We start from the raw sequence: 25,410 nt of genomic DNA, 5'->3' as shown, positions 1-25,410 counted from the left end.
AGTTTTGCATTCCTGTGCAGTGTTACAGTCAAGCAGCAATTTAAAAACTTTGACATCATAACCAACCATAGCCACCTTCTGAATATCACTACAGTACCAACATATGCTGCAAGCCAAAATCTGCCAGCTGTGTATTTACACTTTTCATTTTGGCGTTGTTTAGTCAATAGGGCACATTTCTAAAAGCTTGCAAATCTACAGGAATAAGGTTTTCCAACAGCGGGTTGAAATATACTGGTCATCCATGCATAGTGGAACCAACAATGGGTGATCTGTGTTCATACGAATGTGTTATGAGGCAGCAAAGTGGATTATGTCTCAGACAGGTCACTAGCTACAAGTCAATCAATTAGCTGCATTCCCAATATTTTTTTGGTCAGCCCACCCCCTGCAGGTAATGGGCCATTCCTGGGTTCTAATGTGTATTGGTCCAGCATACAAAATGGCTGTGTCCAGTAAACAACAAGTGCACTTCAAATATGTCCAGGCATGCTGACATATTTTAGTCATTTGCCTTTTTTTCCATAGCTTCCTGGGCTGTTTTGTCCATTAATGAGCACTGCCTTCCTCCAGACGTATCCGTGCTGGGTCTGTAAATTTGGCGGTCAGCAGGTAGAAGAGGGTAGGCCCTGGAACCAGTGCGAGAAGAGGCAAGTCCCATTCCAATTTATCCATTCTGGAAATGGAGATGATCCCATATGCATGCACTAGCCAATGGCTGAAGAGGACAATCAATCTTTTCTTCTTTATCAGAAGATGCTTAAAAGACTAGAACGAAAGTAAGACAAAACATGATGGTCTGTTTCTAATGTATCTATGACATACAAAACAATTGTAAACAAAAAGCAAGGTATATATTGTAAGGAAAAGAGATATATATATATATATATATAGATATATATATATATATATATATATATATATATATATATATATATATATATATATATATATATATATATATATATAATATTTTTATATACTATACCCCACATCGTACTACCAGAGTGTGTTCCTTCATCCCCACTATTCTTTCCTAATGACAACAGCAGGTACAGGCAGCATGAGCACATAAGCAGTCCAGCCAAAAGGACTATGGTTATGTGGTCGTAGTGGGGAGCCATCCCTGCCAGGAGCACACAGTGAATATTGCTAGTGGCAATAGAGCAGCTGGGGGGGGGGGGCTGAAAAAAAAAAAAAAATTGCATGCAAAATCCAGCAGGCTGGTTGTACCCAAGCTGATCGATTGATCAACTTGGGTACAACCAGCCTGCCCATACATGGTTAGAATCTCGGCCGGTCCCTGCTGAACCAGTCAAGATTCAAACTGTCTATGGCTGGTTTTACAGCAACCATTCAGGTTTCATCCTTTAATCAATGCAAGGAGCCTTATTTTTCCCCCCAAATTATCCCTAGTGGTGCTTACCACTGGAGCCCCACAGTATATGTATGTAAACACTTTTAAACACCACTGTCCACTCAACCTATGTCAGATTTAATGTATTCAAATATTGTGGTAGTAAACGCAATAAATGGTCCCCTGACAAAGCGTATATAAGAAACACTAAACCGGTTGAACTTGTCCATCAAGGCTCCTTGCTCTGTATGTAGGTTTTATTTGACACTGTATTTATTAAAGAAACATTTTAAAAATGAAAAGACTGATGTGATTCTAAAGGTATTAAAAGACTAGTGGAGTTTAGATTATAATCCAGCCAAAAAGTGGTGTTGATGCAAATGTACCATTCAGAAAGCAACAGTTTTAATGTGCTCTAAATCAATATTCAGCTTAGCCATAGCTGAACTTCATAGTAACTCTGTGCTAACCTTATTCTCTATAAACTGCCATCACAATGTTTATACAGGCAACAGGCAGTGGTCTAGTATATGAATACTCCACTCCAGCCTCTCTTATGGCTTAAGATTGCTCAATAATGGTGCACTTTAAATTACGATCCAATCAGAATTCATTGAAAGAGGCAGAGCCAAGTGCCGGTTTTCTACAAGAAATCCCATTGTAGAGCATCTGGAAGATAACTCGGGTTGTGCAGCCACTGCAAGCTTCCTGCAAAAACATTCTGATGCCACTCTTAAGAATAAGGTGATCAGAGAGTAAGTTGAACAGCAGGATATTGCTAAATTGCAACTTATTTTTCAAATGAGGCCCAATTTACACCTCTGTTTAGGGTTGTCAGCAGATTCCTACTGCAAAAATCTGTGGATTCCTGTTTAAGGAATCAGAGGTGAGTGCAAACAGCTGCGGCCGCTCAGCCTATACAAAGTAAAGAGAGTGCCAGGAGCTGCAGCTATCTGCTGCTGTTCGCATGTACCAGGATACCCAGTGGTTAGCTGTGGGTAGAAATAAATTTAATGGGGAAAATTATTTGATTCCTTGGAGATTTTGTAAATTTGCCCACCTACAAAGAAATGAAGGGTCTATAATTTTTAGCATAGGTGTATTTTAAATGATAGAGACAGAATATCAACCAAAAATCCAGAAAAAACACATGATACAAATGTTATAAATTGAGTTGCAGTTCAGTGAGTAAAATAAGTATTTAATCGCCAAGCAAAACAGAACTTAATACTTGGTGAAGAAACAAACCCTTGTTAGCAAGCACAGAGATAAGATGTTTCTTGTAGTTAGTTACCAGGTTTGCACACATCTCAGGAGGGATTTTGGTCCACTCTTCTTTATAGATCTCTAAATCCTTAAGGTTTTTTGGCAACTCTCTTCATACATTTTCTATAGGATTATAGTCTGGAGACTGGTTAGGCCACTCCATGACCTTAATTCGCTTCTTCTTGAGCCACTCCTTTGTTGCCTTGGTGGCATGTTTTGGGGCATTGCCCTGCTGGAAGATCCATCCATGACCCATCTTCAGTGTTCTGGCTGAGGGAAGAAAGTTCTCACCCAAGATTTTACAATATATGGCCCCCTCCATTTGCCCCTCAATGCTGCAAAGTGGGCCTGTACCTTTAGCAGAGAAACAGCCCCAAAAGCTTAATGTTTCCACCTCCGTGCTTTACAGTAGGGATGGTGTTCTTAGGGTCATAGTGAGCATTTTTCTTCCTCCAAACACGGCGAGTCGAGTTAATGCTAAAGAGCTCAATTTTGGTCTCACCTGACCACAGCACTTTCTCCCAGTCCTTCTCTGAATCATTTAGGATGTTCATTTGCAAACTTCAGATGGGCCTGTACCATTGCCTTTTTGAGGAGGGGAACCTTGTGGGCGCTGCAGAATTTCAATCTATGGCGTCGTATTGGGTTACCAATGGGTTGTTTGGCAACTGTGGTCCCAACTGCCTTGAGATCATTCAGAAGCTCCTCCTGTGTAGTTCTGGACTGATACCTCACTTTACTCATGATCATCCTTACCCCATGAGGTGAAATCTTGCATGGAGCTCCAGACCGAGGGCGATTGATAGTTATTTTATGTTTCTTCCATTTACAAATAATCACTCCAACAGTGTCTTTCTCACCAAGCTTCTTGATGATGGTCTTGAAGCCCATTCCCCCCCTTGTGCAGGTCTTCAATCTTGTCCCTGACGTCCTTTGACAGCTCTTTGGTCTTGCCCATAATGGTGAGGTTTGAATGGAAGAAAGATTCTGTGGACAGGTGTCTTTTATACACATAACGAGTTTTCTTTTGGAACACCTTCCTAAATTGACAGGAATAATCTGTGTACCACATGTGCACATACTGTAGCCAGTCTGTGGGAGTCAGAATTATTGTTGGTTGGCTGGATGGCAGGGATTAAATTTATTTTACTCATTGAACTGCAACTCAATTCATAACATTTGTATTTTATTTTATCTGGATTTTTGGTTGATAATCTGGCTCTATCATTTAAAATACACCTATGATAAAATTTATAGACCCTTCATTTCTTTGTAAGTGGGCAAACTTACAAAATCTGCAGGGGATCAAATAAATATTTTCCCCACTGTGACCAGCCCTGGACAGACATTTTGAATCCAGGGCTGATCTTTTGTTCCTAACCACAAGTAAATGCTGGATGTGCAGATCCATGCAAACAGTAGCATACAGCCATGGCTCAGTCAACCTGTTGGTGCTCTGTACAGGCTGAGAAGCCGCAGCCATTTGCACACACCTACTATTACTGCCACAGATATTTGCAGACAGCCCTAATCTCAGATATAAACAGGGTCTATCAAATTGCAGATCTTATACACTAGAACAATGATAAGAGCAGAAACCAAAGTAATGGTGCTGATGTGACTCGGTGTCATTTCTTACCTCTATTTCCGAAGCAGACATGTATACCGCCAGGGTTATTAAAGATAATACCAGAATAATGTATGGAAAGGCATAATCTTAAAATATGAGGAAAAAAAAAAAGGTCAGATAGCAAATAATGAAGAAATCTCAATAATGCTGTTTGCTGCCTACTGAATGGTTATACATAACTAACGCAAGTTGTGACCAAGGGGAATACATGGACAATGCTGCAGAGTAATAATTTATACAGGGAAGACCCTATACCAGGGATCCTCAAACAACGGCCCTCCAGCTGTTGCAGAACTACACATCCCATGAGGCATTGTAAAACTCTGACATTCACAGACATGACTAGGCATGATGGGAATTGCAGTTCCACCCCTGCGCTATACTATTCTCTGCTAAAACTAATAACAGCAGCCCAACAAAAAACAAAGTACTAGGCTATAAAAGAACAGTAATACTAAAACATCATTATGCTAAATCAAATAAGCTATATAAAAAAAAAAAAAACAAAAAAACAAAAAAAAAAAAAAACACACATTATCTAAAAATGGCTGTATACCATAAACCCATTACTATGAACAATATTAAATATTGTAAAACGTATCCGTGGGGCTTTTAACAGTTTTGTGCATGTGCAGAAATGTAACCGTTTTCTCCTTAGCGTGCCATAAAAAAAACCTTCTTCCCTTGGTGCTCTTGTATTAGCTGTGCTGTCGATCAGCATGGTGCAGGGGAAAGAATTGAATGCTGAAAATTTGCTTTGGAAATATTGCTCCTTCATCAATTCAGCAGTGGCCCTGCTAGTACCACGGTCGCCTTCATTTGCCACTGAGCAGAGTTTAACGTGTGGAATAATGTGACAGGGAGAAGAGGCCAACAGCAAAGGGGTTCTTATGCAGCTTCGCAATGTTGTCTAATGATGGGATCTTTGAAATAAATATTGGACTTTGCAATAAGATCCAGGATGTTAATGACATTCATAAAAAATAAATTACTCTAACATCCTAAAACTAATATAGAACAACATTGCATTACTTATATATCATAGGTAAAAAGGCGCTGGTAATCTTAATATATCACGTGTTATAAAAATTAATAAGTGATTTAAAGTGTAATATATGTGATTAAAAATTGCTACAAATATATATATGATCTACTATTGGTGCAATTAGCAAAGAAAAGTGCATACCAGTGCAATTTCAATTCAGAAGTGTTTGTGCTTCTCAAAGTAAATTAATCCACAAAGGTGTGGATCAGTGAACCAATAAATAGATATATAAAGAATTCCATACAAAAATCACATAAGAATATATAAAAAAATAAATATATAAATGTGCTCCAAGTAGTGTTTAAAAGTCCAGGCAATAGCATGCAATCAAAATTGTGCTTGGTGAATTCTTATTAATCCCTTCACAGTGCTCCAGGTGCTGGGATGTGACAACCGTCAATTAGGAAGTGCTTGTGCTTCTCAAAGTAAATTAATCCACAAAGGTGTGGATCAGTGAACCAATAAATAAATATATAAAGAATTCCATACAAAAATCACATAAGGATATATAAAAAAAATCACATAAGAATATATAAAAAAATAAATATATAAATGTGCTCCAAGTAGTGTTTAAAAGTCCAAGCAATAGCATGCAATCAAAATTGTGCTTGGTGAATTCTTATTAATCCATTCACAGTGCTCCAGGTGCTGGGATGTGACAACCGTGGCCTCTTACCAGCTAGCAGCAGGTCACAAGGACCCCCAACGCCTGTGATCCCTTTATTGGGTGGATCAAACCTCTCCTCGATTGCTTGGATCTCTGGCTCCTATATTACTCGAGTTGGACCATGTAGTCCCCCCATACACATAAAGATATAGAAGAACAAATAGCCTCCAATAGTGAAATACTGTTTTATTCTCCAAAAAACATACACTATAAGGTGACAATTAGCCTCTTACTATTTGTTGTGCCCTCCTGGCACTGGGCAATTCGGCAGTACAAAATCGTTTTTTTGGGTCTTAGGAAGATATTCTCCGGGGATCTGCAGCACCCTGTATCTCCTTTCCCCCTTCTTTGTATTACGGCGGTGGATGTGTATCCCAGCCTCTGTTCCGAATGCCTCTGTGTGTTACTTCCGGGTTAGCATTGACCACAATGCATTTCGCTTAACGAGCGTCCTCAGACTGCCTGAGGACGCTCGTTAAGCGAAATGCATTGTGGTCAATGCTAACCCGGAAGTAACACACAGAGGCATTCGGAACAGAGGCTGGGATACACATCCACCGCCGTAATACAAAGAAGGGGGAAAGGAGATACAGGGTGCTGCAGATCCCCGGAGAATATCTTCCTAAGACCCAAAAAAACGATTTTGTACTGCCGAATTGCCCAGTGCCAGGAGGGCACAACAAATAGTAAGAGGCTAATTGTCACCTTATAGTGTATGTTTTTTGGAGAATAAAACAGTATTTCACTATTGGAGGCTATTTGTTCTTCTATATCTTTATGTGTATGGGGGGACTACATGGTCCAACTCGAGTAATATAGGAGCCAGAGATCCAAGCAATCGAGGAGAGGTTTGATCCACCCAATAAAGGGATCACAGGCGTTGGGGGTCCTTGTGACCTGCTGCTAGCTGGTAAGAGGCCACGGTTGTCACATCCCAGCACCTGGAGCACTGTGAATGGATTAATAAGAATTCACCAAGCACAATTTTGATTGCATGCTATTGCTTGGACTTTTAAACACTACTTGGAGCACATTTATATATTTATTTTTTTATATATTCTTATGTGATTTTTTTTATATATCCTTATGTGATTTTTGTATGGAATTCTTTATATATTTATTTATTGGTTCACTGATCCACACCTTTGTGGATTAATTTACTTTGAGAAGCACAAGCACTTCCTAATTGACGGTTGTCACATCCCAGCACCTGGAGCACTGTGAAGGGATTAATAAGAATTCACCAAGCACAATTTTGATTGCATGCTATTGCCTGGACTTTTAAACACTACTTGGAGCACATTTATATATTTATTTTTTTATATATTCTTATGTGATTTTTGTATGGAATTCTTTATATATCTATTTATTGGTTCACTGATCCACACCTTTGTGGATTAATTTACTTTGAGAAGCACAAACACTTCTGAATTGAAATTGCACTGGTATGCACTTTTCTTTGCTAATTGCACCAATAGTAGATCATATATATATTTGTAGCAATTTTTAATCACATATATTACACTTTAAATCACTTATTAATTTTTATAACACGTGATATATTAAGATTACCAGCGCCTTTTTACCTATGATATATACCTATTTATTGTTTTATTACAATTAAAAGGGCAGCAGGTTCAACAATCTTTTATTTAAAGGGCCAGGCGCCTTCTCTTTTCTTTTTATAACATTGCATTACTGATTTTACATCACAATACTCACTATTAAAGCACAGTCATATAATGACACTTGAAGTGGTAAATGAATAGTGCTAGAACCTTAAAGTTCTTGTAAAGTCTTATGTTTTTTTTTTTAATTTAAATATCAAACATATTATACTTACCTACCCTGTGCAGTTGGTTTTGCACAGAGTGGCCCGGATCCTCCTCTTCTCGGGTCCCTCTTCGCTGCTCCTGGCCCTTCCCTCCTGTCGAGTGCCCCCACAGCAAGCAGCTTGCTAGGGAGGGCACCCAAGCCAAGCTGCAGCCCTGTGTATCCATTCAGACACGGAGCTGCAGTTTGACCCCGCCCCTCTCTCTCCTGATTGGCCTACTGACTTTGATTGAAAGGAGTGGGAGCCAATAGCGCCGCTGATGTGTCTCAGCCAATCAGGAGAGATAATCTCAGACGAGCGAGGGACTTGAAGACATCACAGTATAGAGAGAGGGCTCAGGTAAGTATTAGAGGGTGCTGGGGCGGCTGCTACACACAGAAAGCTTTATATCTTAATGTATTAAATTAAAAACCTTCTGCCTTTACAATCCCTTTAAAGCAGAACATTACCCATAACAACTTGATAAGAAATAATGTTCTTTAGAAAGGTACATACATTTCACATTAATAATTATGCTACTAACATTAGTGTGTGCTGTATATTGCCTCCAACATTGCTACTTTTTCTTCTTGCTAGAAGCTGCGATTTTGCTAAAGTCCAGAGCCCCTGAACAGCGGTAAATCATAATGCAGAACTAAACCCATTGATTTAGCAGATTGCAAAAATAGTTGTTCCTGGAATGCCAGGATTGCTAACTGTCACATTTGCTTGTGTCTTCAACCAAACTGTCAAACCATCAGATGGCTGTAGTCATAATTGATCACATGTGCAGCACCATGGAAGTTGCAGATTAAACAGAAGCAGCTTCCTTGGCTGTAAAGGATAGGAGGGCTATATTTTGTTTTAAGGCTGTCAGCAGATCGGCCTCTTCAAATTCGGCAGTGCCTAAAAATGGAGAGCAACTGAGCATATGGAGAGCAGGGTGAGACAGTGTATTTCTGGATTTTAAACAGTATAGACACGTATTTGTAATGTTTTACGTAGCTATACCTGCAAATGGGCCCAGCCTGATGTGATCTAGTAGGACTTAATTTTCTGACTAAAGTTTCACTTTAAGTGAATAGAACTTTTGGGTTTGAAATTGGTTTTATCACAACTTTACTAATGGTGGCCCTTTAGGGCAACAAATTATTAAGTGGGCTGCTCCCAAACACTGAGGAACGGTCACTGAAACCTCAGGACGTGTAAGCAATGTCGGAGCCTTAACATTGAAGTGCTACAGCTGAGTTTTTTAGATCAAAGGGTAGCATTTTATTCCAATCCTGTATAGAGTAGAGATGAGCTCGGGCGTGTTCGAGTTCGTACGTGCCCGATCCCCCCCAAGGAGTCAACACTGCACTCCACTAATCACAGGCAGTGAGACCATTCCCAATCTGTGCAGCTGCGGATCGGGAAATGTCTCACTGCCTGTGATTAGCGGAGTGCAGTGTCGGCTTCCTGGCGGGATTGGGCACATACAAACTCGAACACGCCCAAGCTCATCCCTGGTATAGAGTGCTTAAGCCAGCATGGGCCAACAAAACTCCCCCCTTCATCAGGGCCCAGCTGTAGGCAAGGCAGCCTGGGAACTCAGATAAATAATATCCTCGTTTCAAGGTAGATTTCAGACTTCCATTGTACTACCCTCTTATTCCTGCGCTCGGTACTTTTTTTTTTAAACTCACAGACAGTAAAAGGGAGCTCAGTGTTATTGAGCGAGTGAATTAACTAGCTAGAAAAGGAGGATACTATTCATCTGTGGACTCCCAGGCTGCCTTGCCTGGACCATGAGTAAGGGGGAGTTTTGTGGCCCCTGAAACATGTTGGCTTATGCACTCTTTTAAACTCTTACTCTTTAGACTCCAGTGTGGAACGTAAATTTTTAGAGTCAAATTTAATGACTCGGACAACCCCAAACCCACCATTGTGTAGCATAGCAGGCACGCTTTGTGCACAAACTTACCATTTCTTCATTATTAATCTAAAATTACATCACTGCACCAAGGATGCAGATCCATTCGCATAAGTCGCTGTTCCTCAAAGCAGCTCATAATAAAAAAGGTCTTTACCACACCTACACACCAGGAGCAATTTGGCGCAAGTCAATAAACCTATTGGTATGTTTTTGGATTCTAGGATATAGCGTTATGGATGTAGGATTGTAAACCCGGAACTGCAAGACATCTAGCCACCATCCCAGCTACCTAGAATCAATATTAGAGCCACGATATTTAAAAAGGGGTGGATTTTACTCTGGCAAACATATATTGCCCGAGAGCCACGATACATCAAACTGCCATATTAAAAGGCCTTAAAAAAATAACACACTATATCATATTTGTATAAGACCGCTTTAAACCAGAACGTTTTCAAAAGGGCAATTTTCATCAGTTTATGATTTAATAAGCTTATAAAAACTTACATAGTAATCCACCTCCTACTGCCTGGATCACTGTTAGGATTGGGAAAAAATACAGTGCTGCGTAGATACTTTTAAAGCGATCCGACTTTCCCAGCCCACAGGCGATCTTCTTTATTAGCAGAGGTCGCAGCAGCATCATTAACACCAAGCAGAATGCATAATAAATAAAAACAATTGTGTACCTGTGGGAAACAGCAAGAAAGAGGTTTTGCTTTTTTTTTTGTTTTGGGAATTTATAAAATTAGTCATATTGTAAAGCGTTGCGCAAATGGTTGGCGCTATATAAATCCTGTATAAAATAATAGTAATTATTCAGTTGTGCAGAGAAGTCAGTGCATATGGCTTTTAGCTGTTCTTTAAATATCAGTAATGATCAAAAAGACAAGCTCAAGAGAATAAGCAGCAAGGGAAAAAAAAAAAAAAAAAACACCTTTTGCTGCAAGGTGTTTACCCTTCATCACTAAGTATAAAATCGATAGGAGTACAATATTGAGTGAACCAAGAGCAGTATGGACGACCCCTCAAGGAGGTCCCACTGGAGCTGTTCTAGGCTTGTTTAAAATGAAACTTTAAAAAAATATATATTTTTTTTCTGGGTCCAGATAGGTAACCTCTAATGTTGGTTATACTGCACCCAGGTGGCTGGGGATGCTAAAAGTTCTGTTTTTATCATGCCAGATACTACCATCAGCTGTAAGCGCTGCAACTTTCTGGCTTGAACACCGTGCAGGGATTGGGTCAATTGCTCTCCCCTTATTTTCCCTTCATCCGTTCAACCACAGCCTTGTATTCTGTTCACTGAAAACAACGTGATCTGTGGATAAATGAAGGGAGTGGCTTGTACTGTACTGTAGCCAGAATGGTCAGTCCCAGTGCCAGAAAAAAAAAAAAAAAAAAAAAAAAAAAAAAAAAGAGTGCCGACTGTAATATCCTTGAATAAAAGTAGGATTTTTAGCATCCCCAGAAGCCATCCTGATATAGTATAACCAGCATTAGAGGTTACCTATCTGGGCCCAGTAAATGGAGTTCCACTTTAAATTCTGGGGGAATTGATTGGATTATGTTAGCTGGCATTGGCATGTTTAGTGCACTTTTGCAGTAGAACCCTCCTTCTCAGCTTTTCTTAATATATTTGCTAAATGGTGTGCCTTCGGCAACCTTCACCATGTGGCCTCCTTGCACTGCCCCTTTATTTAAAAATGAATCAGGATCAATAATTTCTACAAGAGAGAGGAGAAGAGAAGAAAAAGAAAAAGAAAAAAAGGAAAGGAAAAAGAAAAAGAAAAGAGAAAAGAGAAAAAAGAGAGAAGAGAGAAGAGAAAAGAGAAGAGAAGAGAAGAGAAGAGAAGAGAAGAGAAGAGAAAAGAGAAGAGAAAAGAGAAGAGAAGAGAAAAGAGAAGAGAAAAGAGAAGAGAAGAGAAGAGAAGAGAAGAGAAGAGAAGAGAAGAGAAGAGAAGAGAAGAGAAGAGAAGAGAAGAGAAGAGGAGAGGAGAGGAGAGAAGAGAAGAGAAGAGAAGAGGAGAGAAGAGAAGAGAAGAGAAGAGGAGAGGGAGAGAGAGAGAATACACATACGATTACATGAATAAATAACGCTTCCAATCTCATGCCTCACCATGTTATAAGAACCATATTGTAAATTTATATAATTCTTAGTCTAAAGTTGTGTTTTTGAATAATATCCATTTAATAAAATGTGTAATTTTATTATAAATAACGTGCGGTAATACTTTCCTATGGCACCTAAGAAAGTTTCAGGTAAACATGTGTACAAATGTAATTATAAAAGGTTTTTTTTCGTTCCTTAGGCAATTTTGGTCCATATATCCATTTAACAATAAAGCATTCGTAAACCGCAAAAAAAAAAAAAATATATAATAATAATAATAATAATAATTGGGCCCCGGCATGATCATGTCATATTGTGCTAGTATGCACCACATACTAGCACATTAATACAGATATATTTGAAAACGAATCCCTTCAGCAGCACCCTCCATTCAGAGCACAGTGTGCATGCGCGATACGCCAGTGATGTCACCAGCTGCTACTAAAGTAAATATCTCCTAAACAGTGCACGGTACAGTAAGTATCTTCAGGTAAGCCTTATGTGCTTACTTGTGGGTAAAAATCAAAAAGCGGACTTTACTACGGATTTAATATATTATCACAGTACAAATCAAGTGCTAAACAATGCTTGTGACTCTTCCCCGACAGGCCATCATAAATGTGTCATTACACAAAGGTGCGGTAATGAGGTCTCTACTTAATAAATTGTTATTGATAACTCATTGCAGGCTAAAATCAAGTGTTATACTTACAGAGGGTAAACGGCTTCTTGTGTACAGTGCACAGTGTTGACATAGTCTGGACTGGGATTATACAACATGGTGTACCAATCAGAAAGCTTCTCCACCCCACAGGAGCGAATGTGCAAGTATCCAACTGGTTCACTGACCAGTAATGTTATTAGGGCAGCTACTGTGCATTCAAACAAGGCTGTGATGTGTTGGAAAAATGCACTAGAACTACAAATAAAGAATAGCATACTTTAATAAAGAAAAAGTAAAGAACAGAAGGTAAAGTCAATATAATAAATGTAATTGCAAGCAAACAGCTAAACACACAATGAAAATACACAACTACGTAAAAGTGACACTGTCAAAAAAAAAAAAAAAAAACACATGCACAAATAGGGCTACCTGCAAAAGAGGAGAGAAAATACTTACCTTTCCCACTGCCTGCACCACTGCTAAAGTCCACCAGGAAACTGACTTCCAGGAGTGTCAATCTTCTTGGATCACCGAAGCACACAGATGTACATATATGAAACTGAGAATTTCTCTCGGTTCACTTCTCGGCAGTTCTCAGAGAAAAATGATCTCCTCTGGCACCCTGTTTATGAAGCGGAGAACTTCACTTCTCAGAATAGAGATGTTTTTCCTCTGAAAACGGCCGAGACCTGTATACAAGTGAATGGGCTGCCTGTAATCTCATGAGATATAGTGAAATTACAGTACGAGAAAAATCTCTGAAATACTCTGGTGCCCGTTTATTAAGCAGTGGAAAATTATCACCGCTGAGTACAGGTGCATTCTCAGGGGAGACCCCCACCTCAGGTTAACAAAATAATTAGTCTTGTGACGGTATTCACCATCACTTGAATTTAAAGACAGATAAGTAATGGTTTGGATTGCTTCATATCTGCCAGCAATATCTCCATATATAGAAATATTAAGATTTATTGCCATTTGCCATGAAATCTGTAATTCCTAAATGCTGTGTATATTACATATCTTTCAATGTCAGCAAGGTTTTCCTTTTGTTTGTGTATTGGGAATGTGGATTGCCCTGTCTCATTGTAAGTGCTAATGACCTCCCATTGTTCTGTGTCTGGCTATTGTGTACATTGATTGCCCCCTGGGGGCTTCTGTCTCATTGCACATGGCAGTCCTTCTGGTCAAGCTATCTGACCAATCCCTGCTGACTAATTTTCAAGTCCTCATTTGCATGGCTAAGGAGGACCTGAAGGAGACCACAGGTACTTTACAATTGACCAATAGGAAAGCGGTTGTTGGGGGCGGGATGTTCCAAATTCTGTATACAAGTCTTGTTCAATAAAGTTGTTTTGAGTTCCTTCACCTAAATCTAGAGTTCTGTCTGTTATTGGGGGAATCTGCTGCAAGGGGTTACTATGGTATTCCATACTCCCTTAGAGAATCACTAAGCTCTTTTAAGAGCTTGTGTAAGAGCTTGTTCTGCTGCACTCTCTGGGGAAAGGAGGTTCACCCACAGGAACCTGGAGCCTTGTCCGAGGTCCAGGGTGGGTAGGAGACTGCAAGACCCTAACCAAGCTGCGGCGGTTCTTGGGGTCTGAAGTGGCTACGGTGTCTGGTGGAGTGCTTGGAGCCCCTCGGGAAGCACTAGGAGCATCTGTCAACGGAGGTACCCGGTCAGGGGTGCCCTGTTCCATTACAAGTCTCCCTACACAATATATACATCTGTCAGTCCACGTGTGGAGATGATCAGCGGAGAACATGTTCTCCCCCGATCATCTCTGGTTCATAAACCGATAATGATCCAAGATGAGCTGTGATCATCAGCATCGCTGCTCATCTCAGTTTTATAAACGGACACCTTAATAGCTCTTCCCTACAACTTCCAGATTGTGACTGGGGTTGATTTACTAAAACTGGAGAGTTCAAAATCTAGTGCAGTTCTGCATAGAAACCTATCAGCTTCCAGTTTTCATTTTTTTGTCTTACGCTTAACTGAACAAGCTGAAGTTAGGAGCCGATTGGCTACCATGCACAGTTAAACCGGATTTTGCACTCTCCAGTTTTAGTAAATCAACCCATGTCCTGTAGTCACATGGAGTTCAGCAAAAGGAATCCCGGAGTGGAGTTTAACGGAGTGGCCTTCTGGTCATGGGATCAGGGTAAGTATTCACTTTTCTCTTTTGCAGGTTTCCCTGTTTGAAGATTTTTTTTCTACGGACAGGCTCACTTTAATTGTTCCATCTACCAAAGGATCTTTAGTTCTGTTCAGCCAGTCTTATGATTTACAAACTTCAGACATACTGCATAGCCTGGAAATTGACTGCTATTTTCTGGTTCTGCTTTGCAGATTCTTGTGCCACTTGTTTCCTCATTGGACAGTTTTTTTTTTTTTGCTGATTCACTGTCCAAAGCAAGTACTGGAAGAGATGTGTTTAAATAGTATTCCATGCCTGATTGTGCAGCATGGCAGAAGAGCATATAGCCAAAAATGACTGAACAGAATTACAAAAGCTGCCATCAACCTGAGGAAAACGTAATCAGTCGCAATGCGTCGGGGCTCTGGATCTGTGTAAAAGGGGACCTCCATTTTTCAATGCCACAAGTGATGAAGCAATACGATAGGATATACTTTAATTTGTGATATTCTATACTCTGCCAACTTATGGGGTTACTTTTTAAAAGTTATCTCCATAAATATGTGATTTTATCTCTCACTTTTTTTGTGTATACTTTGCATTTTTTTGAAGGTACCACAAAGTCCCTCCTTTCTCCTTTGGGGGATTTAATATCAGTCACACATTGATGACACTGTTTTTTTTTCCTAACAAAAATGGTGAATGATTTACAAAACTTTGAGAAAAAAACATTTGCGACATTTCAGCAATTAATCAAATCTTAATTTTCTGTCTTGTATTAAAAACCTATATTGTAAAAATCCCCCATGTCAGCTGATCATTATTTTAGAAAAACAGTAATTTGTGTGATATTAGAAAAACCTCTCACCTCTTTTTCCCAGAGTACCACTCAATGAAAAACCAGTGTAATATCAATGGTAGCATTGCCATAAAGCCCAGATACAGCCAATCATAAAGCTCCGGAGATCCAGTACATTGCCGGCAAATGCTGCTGGGATCAGACCTCTGCCCTCGTGGGCAAGCCTGGAAATCAGAAAACACATGTTAGAAAAAAAACACATTTTCCACAGATACCAGATCAGCTTTCAAACACAGAATTGCTTCTGCTCCTGAAAGACTCCTACCTCCATTAAAAGTCATAGCTTAAAGCAGGGCTTGACAAATTTGCTTGAAATTCAAGAGCCAGCTAAAAAAGGTAGGAGCTAGTTTTTTTTTCGCGCATGCCAAATGGCCAACGTCTTTCGGACCGGCTGCCATACAAATGGTCCCAATGGCGGCTAGTTTTTAATGAACCGGCTGATGTTGCCCAGCATTCTACCCATATGTACTTCTACTACTATATTCCACATGAGGTTCAATGAATGATTTGTACAGGAGCAAAATGATATCTCTCTCTCTCTGGAGTCCATGCCTCTCCTAATACAAGAAAATATTTTGCTTGCTTAAGAAACCGCAGCTTGGCACTGCATGTTATTAAGCCCCGGTTCACACTTATGCGATGCAGGAAGGCTGCGAATTCGCAGCCTGTTCCCGCATCGCAAACGCACCCCCGGCAGTTCACACTGCCATATGCGATACGCTGGGGGTGTCAATGTAATCTTAACGACACCCCCAGTTTGATCGCATATCGCAGTCCGATCTTGCAGTTCGCACAGGATCGGATCGCATAAGTGTGAACCGCTGTGCAATGCGATCCTGATGCGGCTGCATAAAAGGGTCCTGTGCGTGTTTGCTGCGGGTGCGGTGCGAATTTAGCCATACAAAGTGTATGGCTAAACTCGCACCGCACAGCCGATCGCATGTAATGAAGGAGCAGTGCGCTCCGATATTACATGCGAAAGCCGCAGCCGCATGAATGTGAACCGGCTCTCAGTGTCTGATCTACCAGAACACCCAGATCCTTCTCCACCATTGACTCCCCGACTGTTCTCCCCCTAGTATGTATGGTGCTTTCATGCTTCCCCAAGTGCATACATTCACATTTAATAACATTAAACCTCATTTGTCACATAGTTGCCCAATTAAAAATAGTCCACTGAGGTTGGCCTTTAACATCCTGTAAGGACGTTATTCCACTACATAAGTTGGTGTTATCTGCAAACACTGAAATAGTACTTTAATGTCAGACCCTAAATACAATGTATAAATATATTAAAAAGTGAGGGTCCCAACACTGAACCTTGGGGCACACCACTAATAACCTTAGACCATTAGAAACAATGGCTTCGCTATAACAGAGCTCAGCTCTTTGAAGACCCTCGTGTTTGACATCTGGTTCTGATGCTTTATTCACCTTGACTTTATCCAAGGCCTCATGCACACTGGACATTTTTACAGCTGCTGTTTTTGGCTTCAGGCATTTTTTCTGCAGCAAGTAACTCCCCAGCATGTTATCCTATGTGTCCATGCACACACAGGCTGTTATCAGCGCTATTTGGCAGGGTCGTTTTCTGGCTGCAAAGAAACCCCAGAACTAGTGGGATTGAAGAGAAGTTCTTCAGCTGTAAAAAAACTCTCTAATTCTGAAAAACGCTGAACAATGCGGCTATTCAGAGGTTGAGTGTTTTTGAGCCATAAAGCTTTTGTCCGAGTAAAGTTTTGTATTAAAAAAAAGCTAAAAAATGCAAACGCTGGAAAACGCAACTGCAAAAACGCTGAAAAGAACTCAGCTTTCTACAGCGAACGCTACAGGTATTTTTACAACATCCAGTGTGCATGAGGCCTAAATAGTCATTTCGAGCCATTGTGGATCATTTGGGGCTAGGTTCGGCTTTTTAAAAAAATTAATAATAATAAATGCACATCTTTTTGCAGGTAAAAAAATTTGGGAGCCACTGAGGATTTTTTATTTTAAAACATTTTGTAACTCAGTAATTTTTCTTCTTCACTGATGTGAGGTGATGAGGCTGCACTGATAAGGCAGCATTGATGGGCACTGATATGCTGCACTGATGGGCAATGATAAGTGCCACAGATGGGCACTGATGATCAGTGCCCTGATTATTAGTGTAAATGTCCCATCACAGGATAGCCGGTTATTGGCTTTCCTTTCCTCATGCTGGACACAGCTGATCACATGGTAAAGAGCAGCTGTGCTTGGCCCTTTACCCCGATCTGTGATCAGCGGTCACAGACCCTACCGATGCATGCCCTGGGGGTGCGGGGGGAGTCAATAGTTGCCCTCCCAGAAATGGACAACAGCGCTTTAGCCGTCTTTCGGCTATAGCGTGGTGAACAAGTGGAAGTGGATGGCTGACAAAAGTCCAGGTGCCAGGATGCAATTTCTAGTAGTCACCATGGTGACCCAGGATTTGCAAGCCCTGGGTATATTCTTTGTAACTTTTATATTTTTAAAAGCTCTTTTCTTATCGCTATTTTAACTTTGGATGTGAGCCACATAGGTTTTTTTTTTTTTTTAGCCTTTTAAACTTATTGCCCATGGGAATATATTTTGCAGTATGTTTGCATAAAGTCGATTTGATGCACTCCTATCTCGGTTCTGTGTTCTTTAATTTAACCACTTAAGCCCCGGAGGATTTGGCTGTTCAAAGACCAGGCCCTATTTTGCGATTTGGCACTGCGTGACTGTAACGGACAATTGCGCGGTCGTGCGACGCTGTACCCAAATAAAATTAATGTCCTTTTTTCCCCACAAACAGAGCTTTCTTTTGGTGGTATTTGATCACCTGTGCGATTTTTATTTTTTGCGCTATAAATAAAAAAAGAGCGACAATTTTGGAAAAACAATATTTTTTTTTATTTTTTATATGAAATTGTCAAAAAAAAAAAAAAACAATTAATTTTTTTTAACATTTTAGGCCAATTTGTTTTCTGCTACATATTTTTGGTTAAAAAAAAAAAAAAAAAAAATCACAACAAGCGTATTTTGATTGGTTTGCGCAAAAGTTATTGCGTTTACCAACTACGGGAAAGATTTGTCATTTTTATTGTTTTTTTTTAAATAGTAATCGCGGCAATCTGCGATTTTTTTTGCAGGACTGCGACATTGTAGCAGACAGATCGGACCCCTGACTGACATTTTTAACACTTTTGGGGCTATAAATATGCACCGTTACTGTAAAAATTACACTGGCAGGGGTTAACTTTATTGGTGATCAGTGGGTTAAATGTGTCCCTAGGGGCGTGATTCTAATTGTCAAGGGGCGTGGCTTGTTAGATCATAACAGAGACATACAATCCTACATAGCAGGATCGCATAGCCTCTGTCATAATCTAAGGGAGAATGACAGGCGGCTGTGTTTACATCAGCCGTCTGCCTTTCTCCCTCTCCTGCGGGAGATTGCGAGTGGCCGGCGGACATCGGAGCCGCCGGTCACTCGCTCGGGGATGGCCGTGAATGAGCGGGGGCGGGAGCGCACCTCCGGCAGCGCGCGCTCGCCCCCTACAGGCTCCTGGGCGAGCGACGTAGTACTACGTCGGTTTGCCCAGGAGCGGCTGACTGCTGCAGTAAATATACTGTGGGCGGTTGGCAAGTGGTTAATGGCAACATTCCCTCCCAGTCTAAATCTTGGAGGGAAGCCCTTGGCCTTGGACAATTGATTCTTTTATAAAATGCAGTGTTTTTTTTTTCTTCTTTCCATGATGTGTGCCGGTTCACACTACCGCGGCACAATTTCGGGGGCGACCTGTGAAGTCGCGTGCACCGCGACTTGCATGGACTTCACATAATGGAAGTAGTACAGAAACTATTTTCTAAGTTGGAGCGACTTGAGTCGCTCCTATTAGAACGGTTCCCGTAGCACACAATGGACCGCGATTTGTCAGGCTGACCAGTCGCGGTAGTGTGAACCGACACTAAAGCAGTTGTACCCTAAACCAAAAAAACAAACAAACAAACCCTGCAGGACAAAGGCATAATGAGCTAGTATGCATCGCATACTAGCAAATTATGAAATACTTCACTTAGAATAAACCCCCCGAAAAGGTCGCCCGGACACTGCTGAGGCGGCTGACATGTTCCCCCGGCGTCTCTTCCGGGTTCAGCGGCTCCGGCGCTGTGAGTGGCTGGAGCCGCGATGACGTCACTCTTGCGCATGCGCGCGGGAGTTCACTTTCCGGCAAGATACAAAAACTGCCGATAACAGCCTGTGTGTGCATGAACACAGACATGCTGGGGAATTTACTAGCTGCAGAAAAAAAAAAATGTCTGATGCCTAAAACAGCAGCTGTAAAAAAACGTCCAGTCTGCAGGAGGCCTTTAACACACAATTTTACTGTGATGTTGTATTCAGTACAAAAAAAAAAAAAAACACACCATACTTTACAGATACTTCAAGTGAACCCTCCCTCCATCGACTTCACCTGCCTTAATTAGAAACTTACCTTTAGCTGCATGGAACAGATCTGTAAGCGTCAATGCAATGCACATTTAGAAGAACGAGCAAATGATGACATTCTTACTTTACAACTCACCCCGCACTCTCCGTACGTTTCATTGGAACCATTGGAGAAAAGGATTGGTTTTCCGCAATAGAGGCCAATGCATGTCTTGCCTGTTTCCACAGCTGAAAATTATGAAGGAGGTAAACACATGTAAGAAACATAACCAATGAAACACCATTCAACCAACAATCTCAACACCTAAAGCTGAATTTCAGGAAGACAGTTAAAGTACACATATGGAATAGTCTTATCTGCCCACCCAGACCTAAGATTTACACAGCTCTGCCAGCCTGAACACCGGACCTTTCTCTGCTGACATTAAGTAACGCAGGCAGCTAAAGAACCAAGAGTGAGGTAGCAGCAACAGAATGAGGCGGTCATCTCTCTGATCTCTGCTGCTGCAAGCAAGCATGTTCTCTGATCTCTCCTCCTGTAAGCATGTTCTCTGATCTCTCCTCCTGTAAGCATGTTCTCTGATCTCTCCTCCTGTAAGCATGTTCTCTGATCTCTCCTCCTGTAAGCATGTTCCCAGTCACCCACTGTGAATTCAGCACACCTGACTGGCTCAGCAGAACGATTTATCAGCAGCCAGTAACAGAGAATGACCATTAGGAGGTAAAGAGCATCTATCTACCCCGAGTGTTATAAATCTTCACAGTGTGTGCAACTGTGCATAACTAAAATGAGGGTGTAAAAGTAGGATCATTAAAGTGGTTATAAACACTTTCCAGGGTGTCAAACTGGTGGCCCTCCAGCTGTTGCAGAACTACAAGTCCTGTCATGCCTCTGCCTATGGGAGTCATACTTGTAGCTGCAAAGGATCATGAGACTTTTAGTTCCGCAACAGCTGGAGGGCCGCCAGTTTGACACCTGATACCCAGTAAAGTGACTGGCCTCAGGGGATACAGAGAGATGATAAAAATCCTCCTACATAGGTTGTACCTGTTTATCTACAGCCGTTTGTCACCTACGTTCATTCAAAGTGCAGAATTTACACAGAATCTCTCAGTTCTGAAAAGCAGGGGGTGGAGAGCTGAAGTTACATCAGTAAGGAGAGCTCTGAGAGCTGATTGGAGGGAGGGGGACACACCCCCTTCACATAGCAACAAAGTTGAGGCTGTCAATCAGCTGATGCTCCCTCCCGGTCACCATTTTCCTCTTGGTGTCAGAAAAAAATGTCAGCAGTGATTCATTCTAATAGCAGAGGAATGAAGAAGCAGCAGACAGAAATTGCACTTAATGCTTCTAAATGAGACAAGTACACACTATATAGGAATATGCTTTGTTCGCATTTCATGTCTGAGCTTTACAACCACTTAAAAGCGGAGCTCCATCCAAAAGGGGAAACTCCACTTGTTTGCACCCTCTCTCCCTCCACTCCCACATTTGACACTTTTTGGGGGGCGGCGGGTACCTAGCTTTGACAGGTACCCACTACCTTTTTCAGCTCAGATTACTGTGGCGAACTGAGCTGGAAATTTGCTTCCCCTGCAGTCTCATGGGACACATCACTGGTCCCAGAAGACTACAGAACCATTCACAAGGCGCAGTATGACTCACGCATGCGCAGTAGGAAACCGGCTTTTTCCTACACCTTACTTCAGATGCCGGTGCCTGCACCTGGAGCCGACTGAAGAATCGCCTCGGGTGAGGACATCACTGGATCCAGGGCAGGTAAGTGTCTATATACTAAATGTCAGCAGCTACAGTATTTGTTTTTCTCAAATGTTTGGGAACTCTGCACTGGTAAGTTGGACTTTCTAGCTGTAGGATGAAATTTACCTTCTCCATCCACAGGTGGGAGGTTGGAAAGATACTGATAGTCAATGTGTTATAGTTTTCCTGGCCAATACAGGGTTCCAGTGACCGCTTGTTCTAGATTTCTGTAATTCCAGAACACAAATCTTTGATTTAAGAGAGCAGTGAAGCTTAAAAAGGAGCCCCGTCTCCCCATGTAAATGTTTTTTTTTTTTAATCCCCTTTTTCATTAGGTTATACAAAGTAAACATACACACCCAGCAAATCCGGCGGTGTTCCGTTGTTATCCACCGCTGTGCACCAGGTCCCGCGTTGCCATCTTCCTTCATCATTGGAAGCCAGCTGTCTTTCTAAGCTTCTTGCAGCTGCCCCCCCACCCCGATAATGCACTGGGGCACAACCTATGAGTTGCAGACTGCTTTGAATTTTGGGACGTATGACATGAGTATCCCAGGCAAGCAGGGGGGGGGGGGTTCCTCATCCTGGCTTAAGTGAGAAGGATGGTAGTGCAGGCCTTTATTTGCAAAAAGAAAAAAACCTGCAATTGTGGAAACGGTGGAAATATTGGCCAGTATAACACGGATCTTCAGATATAAAGGACCCTTTCACACGAGTGGACTGATCGGGACCACCTGAAAAAACTGACAGGTGGATGCGATTGGTCCATTCTCCTCTATGGAACGGCAGTTGTAAATGGCCTTGCATCTGTTTACACCCACTAACATCTAAATTGATGCTATCCACCATAAAAAAAAAAAAAGAGAGATAGGGATCCGGTCCCCTTCTGTCTAGCGCAGTGGTCCTCAACTCCGGTCCTCAGGGCACACTAACAGGCCAGATATTAAGTATTACCTTGGGGAGATGCACACTAGAATACTGCAATCACTGAGCAGCAAATGAGATCACCTGTGATGTAATTTAGTTATCTTGCAAACCTGGCCTGTTAGTGGGTCCCGAGGACCAGAGTTGAGGACCACTGGTCTAGCGTATCGAATCAGATGGCAGTTGGGTATAAACAGACAGGGGGTCTGTTTATATCTGACCGCCCCACAGAGGAGGAGGGCGGGCGGTGTCTGCATAAGCGGAGTGGACACAGACCAGACATCTGCTTGCTCAGTGGGGATCAGGGGACAGATCCCCCGCAGATCAAGCGGACTCCTAGTGGTGCCTGCCCTGTGTGGAAGGGGCCAAAGTCATTAAAGAATGATCATATCATAGCAGAGACGTGCAATGTTTTAGAGTCAAGCGGGACCTTTTTATCAGGCATGTGATTTCCATTACTAAAGGATAAGTTCATATTAATAAAAATAATAAATGCAATTTTTTTGCAGATTAAATATGCATGTATTATTTTTTTTTCTCTTAGGAGCCTGCAGAGCGTTGCACCCATAATTAGCAGATCATGTGTGCAATGTCAAGATCCTGTAGAATCTCAGCAAAGCCGTATGCCCGAACCTCCCATACGGGCAAACAGTTACTGGAGAACAGAAACAATCAATGAACCATGAGGGTGCTCACCAGTGCCCATGCAGTCTGTCACAGTGGCAGATGGGACTTGTAGTTCATTCATTCACAGAACTCTGAATGAATGATGCAGATGTGTGGGTGGAGCCCTGCACAGCCACACTGTTTTTAAATTGTGACAGTGCATGCAGGGAGAGGATCCCCCACCCACTGTCACAGGGAAAGGAGGGGGGCATTCAGCAGTGCGAGGGAAGGTTGCTGAACAAGTTAAAACCAAAAATTAGTGCAGCGCTACTGTAAACTCCCCAGGGGGGGGGGGGGGACACGTACCTGTTTTTGACAGGTACCCTTCCCCACTTCTGGGAGACTGTGCCGTGGCGTTGTCCCTCTGAAGTTCCGTCCCCTTTCTCCTTCCCCTCCCACCGAGCCAATGAGAATGTGCATGCGCAGTAGGGAACCGGCTGTGAAGCCGAAAGGCTTCATTGCTGGTTTCCCTTACAGTGAATGGCGACGGCAGCTGATCCGAAAATCACCTGGGGTGCTGACATCGCAGGCTCCCTGGACAGGTAAGTGTCCTTATATTAAATGTCAGCAGCCACAGTATTTCTAGCTGCTGACTTTTAATTTTTTTTACAGCTGGAACACCGCTTTAACTATTGAGGTGCTGAACAAGTTACACCCTAAATACAGATGTAACATGTTCAGAAAAATGAACTTATCCTTTAATAGGAAATAAATCAGAAGGCCAAGAGATTTACCAGAAAAGGATAACCTCAAAGTGGACTTTCTCTCCCCGGATCCTCTATAGCTCCCTGCATTCCCTCTCCCCCATGCAATATAAATTGAGGGTTGTTTTTTTTTACCCAGCACCACCCCCAACCACCATTCTTGCCCAGGCAGGACTGATGCGTCCCCACTCTCTCAGCCTCCTAGAATATCCCCATCACATATCTTAAGAAGCTGCAGGAGCAGGGACTCACAACATCCAATGGGTGGAGGTGGCACACATCATGGGGGGCTACCTGAACCCAGACGAGGCAATCAGCTTTCAATTACTAAAAGGGACCAAGATGGTGGCTCAGGACCCCAGCTGGTCTGCAGATGGCAGCAGGAAATGCTGGGTTCATTGGACAGGAGAGTATAGGCAACATCACACTTGCAGCTTGGGGGGGGGGGGCTGATTGCCTCTTCCATGGTTGGTTGTAAGGGGCAGTAAAACTAAGTGGCTGTGCGAACTGTCACACTGTTGGTGGTGGGGGTTATACACATGCTGTGGCCATGGCAAAAAGGGTGATCCTGTCGTGTTTGGTGTGACCCAGTCATGTGAAAGGGGCTGTGCTGCAACCATCCGGCACCTACATGGTGATGTGGGCTTTTCAGGGTAAAACAAGCCGTGAGGAGGAGGCGTGTTACTGATTATCAAATACCCTCTGAAAAGTAATCCACTGTAAATTGCTTTTCAGAGGGGCAGCACCGACTGCCGAAAGTGTAAATAATCTCAATCTGAATGGAGGACAACCCAGCATAACAGGTAGGTAGGCACTGAAAAAAGTGAGTTCTTCCTCTAATCCTCCCATCTATATCTAGTAATAAAATCCCTTTTTGTGAAAAATTATAGGGAACCCTTTAATTAAAGGATATGTCCCCCCCCCCATATACTACTCCTCACCTCTATTACAAGCCCCCTCCTGACCTCCCCCTGCAGTCCCATCCCCCTCTTTGCCTGCCATACCCCCCATAGTGATCCCCCCTCCCCTCTGTGTGGTTGCCATTGTCTTCCAGTCCTATCACAGATCCATACACTCACCCATCAAGAGCCAGGGTCAGGATCACCCATCTGCAGGCATAACCAACACTTCCGGGTCTGAGGCTGCGGATATCGTGACGTCGTCAATATCACGTGATAAGGGATGGAACGTGATAGCTGCGAAAGCCATCTTTATCTTGGGCGATGTTGGCAAACCTTCTCTAATCAGAAAACTGCTTTGTACAGTGAGAATTACATAAAGGTTCATGTCGGACAATGTCCGAGACAAATACGATTGTTTTACAGCCGAAGTAAGGCAGACAAATGTTTGCCCACAACAAAGATGGCCGCCGACAGATTGCTGTCTTGCCGGTGTGTGACGAGGGTAGGCATTTCTCACGTGTAGGTTTTTCTCACGGAACACCTG

General features: G+C 42.1%; 1 protein-coding gene across 1 annotated transcript; it reads right to left on the bottom strand.

Moving 5' to 3' along the window:
• Nucleotides 1-25,116, bottom strand: JKAMP (JNK1/MAPK8 associated membrane protein). Its single transcript, XM_082242739.1, has 7 exons — nt 25,044-25,116; nt 20,045-20,136; nt 15,480-15,634; nt 12,519-12,725; nt 10,201-10,382; nt 4,263-4,339; nt 1-768 (listed from the first exon to the last, which is right to left on the bottom strand). The coding sequence occupies exons 1-7, from the start codon at nt 25,045-25,047 to the stop codon at nt 550-552; spliced, it is 936 nt and encodes a 311-aa protein (XP_082098865.1). The 5' UTR covers nt 25,048-25,116; the 3' UTR covers nt 1-549.
• Nucleotides 25,117-25,410: the final 294 nt, after the last annotated feature.

This window comes from Pelophylax lessonae, assembly GCF_965119305.1.
Source record: "Pelophylax lessonae genome assembly, chromosome: 13".
NCBI lineage: Eukaryota > Metazoa > Chordata > Amphibia > Anura > Ranidae > Pelophylax > Pelophylax lessonae.
Note: the sequence above shows the minus strand (reverse complement) of the source record. Positions and strands in the feature narration are given on the sequence as shown.

Coding starts and splice junctions, on each gene's coding strand:
- JKAMP (XM_082242739.1), bottom strand. Junction 15,635..20,044: donor AAACGTACGGAGAGTGCGGG/GTGAGTTGTAAA, acceptor TCTGATTTCCAG/GCTTGCCCACGAGGGCAGAG. Junction 4,340..10,200: donor AGTAGGAGGTGGATTACTAT/GTAAGTTTTTAT, acceptor TCATATTTTAAG/ATTATGCCTTTCCATACATT.